This window comes from Myotis davidii, unplaced genomic scaffold (genome assembly GCF_000327345.1).
Source record: "Myotis davidii unplaced genomic scaffold, ASM32734v1 scaffold1525, whole genome shotgun sequence".
Lineage (NCBI taxonomy): Eukaryota > Metazoa > Chordata > Mammalia > Chiroptera > Vespertilionidae > Myotis > Myotis davidii.
Genome location: NW_006296279.1, coordinates 1,144,063 through 1,153,182, shown reverse-complemented (window position 1 = coordinate 1,153,182; position 9,120 = coordinate 1,144,063). Strand labels below are relative to the sequence as shown.

The 9,120-nt window shown below is 35.4% G+C and overlaps 1 protein-coding gene across 9 annotated transcripts in view; it reads right to left on the bottom strand.

The window, feature by feature from the left end:
- Positions 1 to 7,571, bottom strand: part of DTL (denticleless E3 ubiquitin protein ligase homolog) — a 48,349-nt gene extending 40,778 nt beyond the window's left edge. For 3 of the 9 annotated variants that reach the window (XM_015568825.1, XM_015568823.1, XM_015568824.1), the window contains exons 1-6: positions 7,445 to 7,571; positions 6,222 to 6,320; positions 5,142 to 5,203; positions 4,939 to 5,059; positions 2,826 to 2,891; positions 709 to 821 (exon numbers count right to left, since the gene is read on the bottom strand). In XM_015568825.1, the coding sequence (XP_015424311.1) occupies positions 709 to 821; positions 2,826 to 2,891; positions 4,939 to 5,059; positions 5,142 to 5,203; positions 6,222 to 6,312 (453 nt within the window). In that variant the 5' untranslated portion in view covers positions 6,313 to 6,320; positions 7,445 to 7,571. Of the gene's footprint in view, positions 1 to 708; positions 822 to 2,825; positions 2,892 to 3,394; positions 3,472 to 3,599; positions 3,632 to 4,938; positions 5,060 to 5,141; positions 5,204 to 6,221; positions 6,321 to 7,444 lie in introns of those variants that run through there. The other 6 variants (XM_015568826.1, XM_015568828.1, XM_015568829.1 and 3 more) reach the window with 6 other exon arrangements.
- Between the last annotated feature and the right edge of the window lie 1,549 nt (positions 7,572 to 9,120).

The window sequence follows — 9,120 nt, the reverse complement described above, 5'->3', positions numbered from 1 at the left end:
CTATTTGTTATCTTACTTCTATCATTGACAGTCCCTCTAGGTTGTGGGCTGCTTGCCTGTGTTCCTGAGAAGCATCTACGGTACCAGTCTATAGAGTGTTTTTTCTTTAGTGAATTACCGGTATGTTTACCGGTAATAAACTTGCACTGTTTTATGTATATGTTTGATTACATACAGCCTTGTGACAGTTTTCCTGCATGTCATAAGCATTTGAATATAAATTAAAATGTTAAAATCAAATCTGATATTGTTTTACCTTTTATTTGGTGTGTGGAAGGTGTGCGGAAGAGGGGGTAGTCTTATACGGCGAGTATATAACAAACTCTGTATTTTGAGTGGAAATGTTAGGGGGTCGTCTTATACGCCCAGTCGTCTTATACGCCGGCAAATACGGTACTTAATATACTTCTTCAAACTACTGCCCCTTTTCTAGTGAATCACATTATGCTGTAGGTAAGTGTGTGCATGGAAACCCTAAGGATGAGGCTTAGGAAGCTGAATTTTTAATATGCTTCCCAGGTTCCTCTGTTGCAAACTAGGTTTTGAAAACCATAAATTAGCATTAACAAAAAACCCACTGATATCAAGAGGAAATGAAGATTCTCACTCAATCTATAGCTCCTATTTTTATGCCCAACAAATTCCTTAACATGAGATTCTATCCCATGGTTAAGAACTGCACACGTGTATATAGCTATAAAACCTTACCACAGAAGGAGCAAGTCCTTTTGAATTCTGTTTCTTCTTAGGTTTTGAAGGGGTTTGCTTGTCTAAGGTATTGTGAGCACCACTGATTTGATTCACTTGCCTATAAAATCCATCTGAAAGATATTCAGAGGAAATTTATTTAGTTTTCAGAACTTATTCTTATGCTGAATGTAACGTCCTATATAATAAAAGCATAATATGCTAAGTGTCCAACAGATAGATTGACTGAATCACTCAACCAGTTGCTATGACTCACACTGACCACCAGGGAGCAGATGCTCCAACCAGTAGGTTAGCTTGCTGCTGGGGTCTGGCCAATAGGGACTGGGTGAGAGGGCCGGACATGCCCTGGAGCTCTCCCACAGTCCTTCCCCAGCTAGCTGGCCCCCATCGTCCCTGACTGGGACTGGGCAAGATGGCACTGATCAGGCCAATCTGGCCGACCAGGCCAAGGGACCCCACCGTGCACAAATTTGTGCACCGGGCCTCTAGTTTATATATAAGATTTCAAGATTAATTACATTCTTTATTAGATTATTGAAATTCAAAGCCAGCAGTGCTACCACATTACATCTTTTGTGTTGAGATTATAATGGATAAAAAGGAATAAGCACACAGATGTTTATAGCAGCTTTATTCATAATTGCCAGAATTTGGAAACAACCAAGAGGTGCTTCATTATTTGAATGTATGAATAAACTGTGGTACATCCAGACAATGACATATTATCCAGTGCTACAAAGTGAGCTTCCACGCCATAAAAAGACACAGAAGAACCTTAAATGCATATTACTAATTAAGAAAAGCCAATGTGAAAAGGCTACATACTATAATTATGACATTCTGGGAAAGGCAAAACCATGAAAGAAAAAAAAAGCAAAGCCATGAAGACAATAAAAAAATCAGTGGTTGGCCGAAACCGGTTTGGCTCAGTGGATAGAGCGTCGACCTGTGGACTGAAAGGTCCCAGGTTCGATTCCGGTCAAGGGCATGTACATGGGTTGCGGGCACATCCCCAGTGGGAGATGTGCAAGAGGCAGCTGATCGATGTCTCTCTCTCATCGATGTTTCTAACTCTCTATCTCTCTCCCTTCCTCTCTGTAAAAAATCAATAAAATATATTTAAAAAAAAAATCAGTGGTTGCCAGGATTGGGGGAACGGTAGGATTAATAGGTGGAGTAGAGAGTATTTTTAGAGCAGTGAACTATCCTGTATGATACTATAATAGTAGATACATGTCATTTTATACTTGTCAAAACCAATAGAATATAAAATACTAAGAGTGAACCCTAATGTAAAGTACAGATAGACCTTGGGTGATAGTGATATATCCATGTAGGTTCATCAGTTGTAATAAATTTTTAACTCTCGTGTGGATGTTGATAGTGGAAGAGGCTGTGTGAGATGGGGTATATCAGTACACAGAGAATGCTCTATACTTTCTGCTCAATTTTGCTATATAACTAAAACTGCTCTATAAAATAGTCTGTTAAAAATAATTTTAAAAAATATACGTTTTATTGATTTTTTACAGAGAGGAAGGGAGAAGGATAGAGAGTTAGAAACATCGATAAGAGAGAAACATCGATCAGCTGCCTCCCGCACACCCCCTACTGGGGATGTACGCGCAACCAAGGTACATGCCCTTGACCAGAATCAAACCTGGGACCCTTCAGTCTGCAGGCCGATGCTCTATCCACTGAGCCAAACCAGTTAGGGCTAAAAATAACTTTTTTTTTAAAAGGGAAGATGATCATTAGTTTCTGCTTAATGGCATCAATGGGCAAGGTGAGCATAATTACATTTAATCTAACCTAATTCTTTAAAGCCAAAAAAATTATAAAAGATCATTTACCAATGAGCAATGAATTAATAATTTCAATTCCATCAATCATTTAGATAAATAATATAGTTCAGAAGACAATATGATTTAAATACAGAGGGTAATACTTGCAACAATCGCTAAGATCATGAGCATTAGAACAGTAAGCAGAAATAAAGGATTATGAACTTGTGCCCCCTAGTGGTTATCAGATGAATTCAATAAACCTTTCATTCAAAACAATGAAGTATGGGACAGGCCACATTTATCAAAATTAAAATGGAACTAGACTACCTTTTTTGTTACACCTGGTGTCCCAGACCATAATGTTGCCATCTCTTCCACCTGTACAGAAGACAGCTGTGGGGAAATAGTTTATCAAGAAATTAAAAAACTGATCAATGACATGTACATTACAACTTAAGTTTCCTAGAGTATCTATTATATGCTAGCTTCTATAATTGGCGCTAGAGATTAAAAATTAAAAATATATGGTTCAACAACAAGAGAAAACAAAGTTGTGACGGTAAAGAATTACAAAAAACTCAAAACACATGTCAAATATTAAACAAAAACTCAACAGAATAATCCCTGTGTAAATTCTCTTAAAACCACATAAAACACTATATATATGGTAAAGTTATAGTAAGAATGATAAACAAGCAATAACCAAATATATTGAGTGCTTACTAAGTGCTATACACTGCCCTAAGTGCTTTATATAAATTATCTCAATCCTTGTTATTAATCCTATTAGTCAGTATAATTATTCCCATTTTACTGGGAAAATGAGAAAACTAAGGCACAGAGAGAACGAGTAATTTGTAAAGGTATTCTTGACAGTCGGAATCCAGAGCCCATACTCCAAACCTCCAAGTTGTACTGTCTCAGTAGAAAACCATGGAACAGATCCAAACAAAATTTGTGAAAGGGGTTGCCTCTAGAGGTGGAAGGGGGCAATGGGATTGGAGAAGAAAACATAGAAGAACTTCAATTTATCTGCAATGTATTATTCTTTAAAAATAAGCCAAAACAACTCTGCTTCTGTATGGAAGAGTGTACACTTACCAAACCAATCCACTTGCATTAGCTTTTAAACTCTGGAAAAAAAATATAAAAAATGACCTGAGGGCTCTATCGAGACTGAACAAAAACATGCAATTTTTGGAGGAGAGTCAATAACTGAAGCAAGTGATTGGCTTGGGCTAAGTTACTGGTCTTTTGTGGTTTTACCTTGAGGGCAGCCAGTGGGCAAGCAACTAAAATGCCAATAGAAAAACCTGCCATCTTCCAAGCCAGAGAAACTGGAAAAGGAGACGTTGGGCAACAAGAGCTGTCAGAGAGAAAGGGAAACCCTAGAGAAAGACAGAGCAAGGGAAGGCCTGATTCTGTGTTTAACTCAGGATAAGTTTCTGGCTGACCCCTGAACCATCTAAGAAGGGGAAAACTTAAAGCAGCTTGCAACTAAGACTTAAATTAACAAACAGAATTGAGATAGAACCCACTGCCCTGTTGCAGGTTTGAGTCTGTAACTTGAGTCTTAATCAATTGCCCATTAGAACAAAAACATCAACTCCTCCCTAAGCAATATAACAGAACCCAGAGTCCAACATACCATTCACAATGCCCAGGATATAACTAAATTATTTGACATATAAAGAGTTTGGAAAAACGAGTCATCCTCAAGGGAAAAGAAATCAACAGAGGCCAACCTTGAAATAACTCACATGTTGCTTTATCAGATAAGATTGTAAAGCAAATATAACTATGTCAAATGAGGTAAAGTAGACATTTACATTGAAAAGATGAAAAATCTCAGCAGAGAGAGCTTATAAAAAAGGAAAATTTAGAATACAAAACAATTTCTGAAATGACAAAATTCACTGGATAACTTTAAGAGCAAAATGATGAGAACAGAGGAAAAGTCAGTGAACTTGAAGATACAGCAACAGAAATCATTCAACTTGAGGTAAAAAAAAATAAGATTAAACATTACACCAACTGAAAGAAGCCAGTCACAAAAGACCACATATTATATAGTTCCTATTTATATGAATGTGCAGAATAGGCAAATCAGTGGCAGGTACAGGGTTTAGACTTTAAAGGACACCCAGAATTGAACAGAGGTATAGTAGCTATTAACAAATCTTTACCTTATTGGCAAGGTTATAGAAAAAAATTACTTGACAATGTTTGATTTTCAGGGACAAGCTGGAGATAATGTCCATAAGAATAAGGCTAAAACCCAAGTTAATTTCATTTAAGTTTTCAGTCATATTAGAATCTCAATCATCTACATACATAAAATAGCAACTTTGATAGCCGAAAATGAGGAAACAATTATAATTTCTTATTACCCCATTGTAAAGGAGGCTGAGGAGATGAAAGAAGACAGGTACAAACCTACCTTTCTCAAACTTAGAAAAGGCAACTGACTTGAGGCTGCACTGATGACCTTTGCAAGTTCCAAGCAGCTCACCAGCTTTTACATCCCAAAATTTGGCCGATTGATCACCTGCTGCTGTAACCTTTAAAAAATATTATCACAACTGAATAAAGCAACCCTTAACCATTATCTACTCAGACCCAAATAAAATGAAAGCCACTTACAAGTTTAAATTCACCTGGGACCCAGGCAAGGTCAAAGACAGCATTCCAGTGAGCCATCCATTCTAAATTAAGAAAATGATAAATGTGAAATGTCTAGACTATGTTCTGGGGTAGTCATATCAATAGCAGTTTAAATACTTTGAAAACTGTAATGAAAAAGTCAATGGTCAGCACCCTAAGGTCCATTGGCCAAAGAGCATTACAATGGAGAAGGAAGATTTAAAGAGTGATATAATACAAAACATCCCCACCATTACTACATAGAACTAACATTTGATATCAAATTCCTTTCCAGGAGGTGACTAGTAATATATTCTCTAAAATGAAATCTTTCTGAAACATTTTCCAGTTCAAAAATCTTCATCCTGCTCTCTGAAGAGTCTAAAGTACTTTAGTTTGACACCTCAAGGTTTTGTAGGCTTTGTCCTTTATCACAAGATTTATCTTTCACTGTTCTCTACATACCACATTCAAATGAAACCGAATTACACCCTATTTCCTTATTATATCCTATTCTTTCATATTTCTAGGTCTTTGCTAATGCTTTTCCCTCCACCGGGAGTATCCTATTCTATTGCCATTGGTCTAAATACCAGTCCAACTCAAATGTCCTATCCTTCAAAAAAATTTTCCTCCCCTTCTTTATCACATGAGGACTTGCTCTTTGACTTCTATAGCATTTTCTTTCTATGTCTATATCATTTACAGTCTTTGTTTTATTTTAGTTATTTCAACAGTTGACTTATTAGTTCCAAATTATCAGCTTTTTAAGGTCAATAGAACTTTGTCTTATATATGAAAGATGCTTGGTCAATATAAGTATTTTAAAACAATGTTTTTCCCAATGATATTAAGTGTAAAAGATTGAATCTTTTTAAAAGAACTGTTTTTAATCCTAAAATGTACTTTTCTTAATTTTCAGTAAAGTCATGCCATAATTAAATCTATTGAAAGAAATAGCCTGGTCCTTAAACAGACTTAATCAGAAATGAATATAATTGGGAATGTAGTCAAATAATAATTTACTTGAGGCTATATGAATTTAAAACGGTAAAACAAAAACCTTAGACCTAGACTTACCTTTAACACACTTCTTTCTATACGTTTGTGATTCTGTGTTATATAATCTAACGAAGCCTTCTTCATTGGCAACTGCTAGTATATGCTTCATATTTGGAGCTAAATAAAAAATAAAGAATAGAATGTATGAAGGGTAACATAATTTTAGAGCTTATTATAAAGTTATATACATATGTATAAGTATATAAGTATATATAACCTATATATAATATAGATTAATTGAAAGCTACTGGGTAAACACAAAGAATCTGTTAGAAAAGAGGGAAGATGATTCTACCCAAATGGCATCTCATATGGTCCAGAGGTAATTTGAATTAAAAATTACTTAAAATTTGCCATATTTTCTAATTCAGTAAATGACTTAAAACCACCAAAGTTATCTTCAGATAACCTCTCATTTAAGAGAGAGATGAATAAAGAATGGTACTCAAACAAAACAAGAGTGGTACTGGCCAATGGCTAATAAAGGTATATGATGTAGGCCACCAGCAGGCTGAGTCTATTAGTTTAAAATCCCCTTTTCACAACCTTTTACTTTTCCTGTTTTAGAATATTAACAGTGGTAAAAAGTATTTCTATTTCTGTTCTTTTGTTCCCCAAGGCATTCCAGAAAGATAGATTCAATCAGATCAAAACAGTTTTCATGATGGCTGAACCTTTGCAACCTTTTCCCTATATTAGTTTTTTAAAAAGTGCTATAAGGTCCTATGCTTTAGAGCAGTGGTTCTCAACCTTCCTAATGCCACGACCTTTTAGTACAGTTCCTCATGTTGTGGTGAGCCCCAACCATAAAATTATTTTCGTTGCTACTTTATAACTGTAATTTTGCTACTGTTATGAATCGTAATGTAAATATCTGATATGCAGAATGTATTTTCATTATTACAAACTGAACATAATTAAAGCATAGTGATTAATCACAAAAACAATATGTAATTATATATGTGTTTTCCGATGGTCTTAGGTGACCCCTGTGAAAGGGTTGTTAGACCCCCAAAGGGTTTGCGACCCACAGGTTGAGAACCGCTACTTTAGAGGCTATATATAATTACGCACAGAGATTAAGAAAAGTCTATTTCATGAATCAGAAAGAACGGTCTTAGAAAAACTCTATCACCTATCTTACTTATTTTTGAAAGGGAGATATCTCTGTATATTTTTCCTCTAAGTGTGAAATAGATTATTTTTTTTTACCAAGCCTAGCTAGACAGTAATTTTCTTACCAGTAGAGAAAGTGCATCCAAAAGGAGGAACTGGGACTCCTGTTTCTCCATAAGAAGTGTGCTCATCATTAGAGTTGCACTGATAACCAGTTAGAAGGGACTGTAGAGGGTATTGTGAAGACCATCCTAAAATAAGATACAATTCCTCATAGAAATCCAATATATCGTCACATCTTAGTAATTTTAACAAATACAGAAATAATTATTTGTTTTAAAAAACCTTAGCTGGCTCAGTGGCTAGAACATCAGCCCATGGACTGAAGGGTCCCGGATTTGATTCCAGGCAAGGGCACCTGCCTTGGTTGCAGGTTCCCCGGCCTTGGTCGGGGTACGTGCAGGAGGCAACCAATCGATGCCTCTCTCACATCAATGCTTCTCTCTATCTCTGTCTCTCTCTCTAAAAATCAATGGAAAAATATCCTCAGGTGAGGATCAACCAAAAATAAATAATTAAAAATAAATAAAAAAATAAAAAAGCGTTCTATATCTAATATAGACCCAGTCACTATCTATAATCCTCTATAACACAGTTTTTGGTATTTTCCTAAGAAAGAATGAATGAGCACTCCCAAATCCTGGTAAGGTATAGCCTTTGGGCTTTTCATCTAAATAGAGACTCTTGCTAGTACATTTAAGATTTCAAAAAAACAAAAACAAAAAAACAAATGGCCTTTACACATTAAAAAAGATCTTCTCCAACCCTTTGGAGACTGTTTTTAGAGGTTCTAATGCAACATTACTGTAAACTCATAAGTCACTAGCAGCATCATACATAATCCAATGGTCATAGAATTAAAGGAAATAATTTATGTCAAATATGCCTACTGTAGCCACTAACATATTCACAAGTTGATTATTAATTTCACTTCCTTTTTCCTTTCCAGTGCTGAAATTCAAGTCATAGTATCTTGAAGTATATTAAAGTAATTTTAAAGTAAAGCATTATGTACCTACCCCTAGAGTACAAGCAGTTAGTCCTGGCATAGTAGGAGGGTCAGGGAAGTCTTTAGAGGAGGTGAAATCAAACACTAATCTTGAAAGATGAATATGTTTTCATTGAATATACAAGACGGGGGAAGAATTTCAGGGCGGAAGAAGAGTTTACTCTGCTTGGGTCAGAAACCTAATTTGCACTATAAACATCTTCAAAGATCTACCATTTTTTATGTGGGTCAAAACATTTTAAATAAATATAAAAGGAACACTGATTCAATAAATAGTTATTAAAATCAGACTTTATTAAATATAGGAAACAATGAAATTATACTTTATATTGAGAGCTGTCTAAATAATTAACAAACTCTCACATTTTAAGGTACTTTCGATGCTCACTTTTCATTAAAAAACAAAACTGGAGAAGACAGCTAAGCCTGACATAACCTCATGTTCATAGAGATAACCTAAGGGAACCAGAACAAAGGAGGCAAATAAATTCAATCCAGATTTAGTAATTATTCCTGAGGATTTTATCTCAAGGTCAGAAATCATTATAAATTAGCCATTAAAGGATTAGAAAACTGTGGTACATCTACACGATGGAATACTATGCTGCTTACCATTTGCAATGGCATGGATAGAACTGGAGAGCATTATGCTAAGTGAAATAAGCCAGTCAATGAAGGAAAAATACCACATGATCTCACTCATTCATGGATAACAAAGACCATTATAAACTT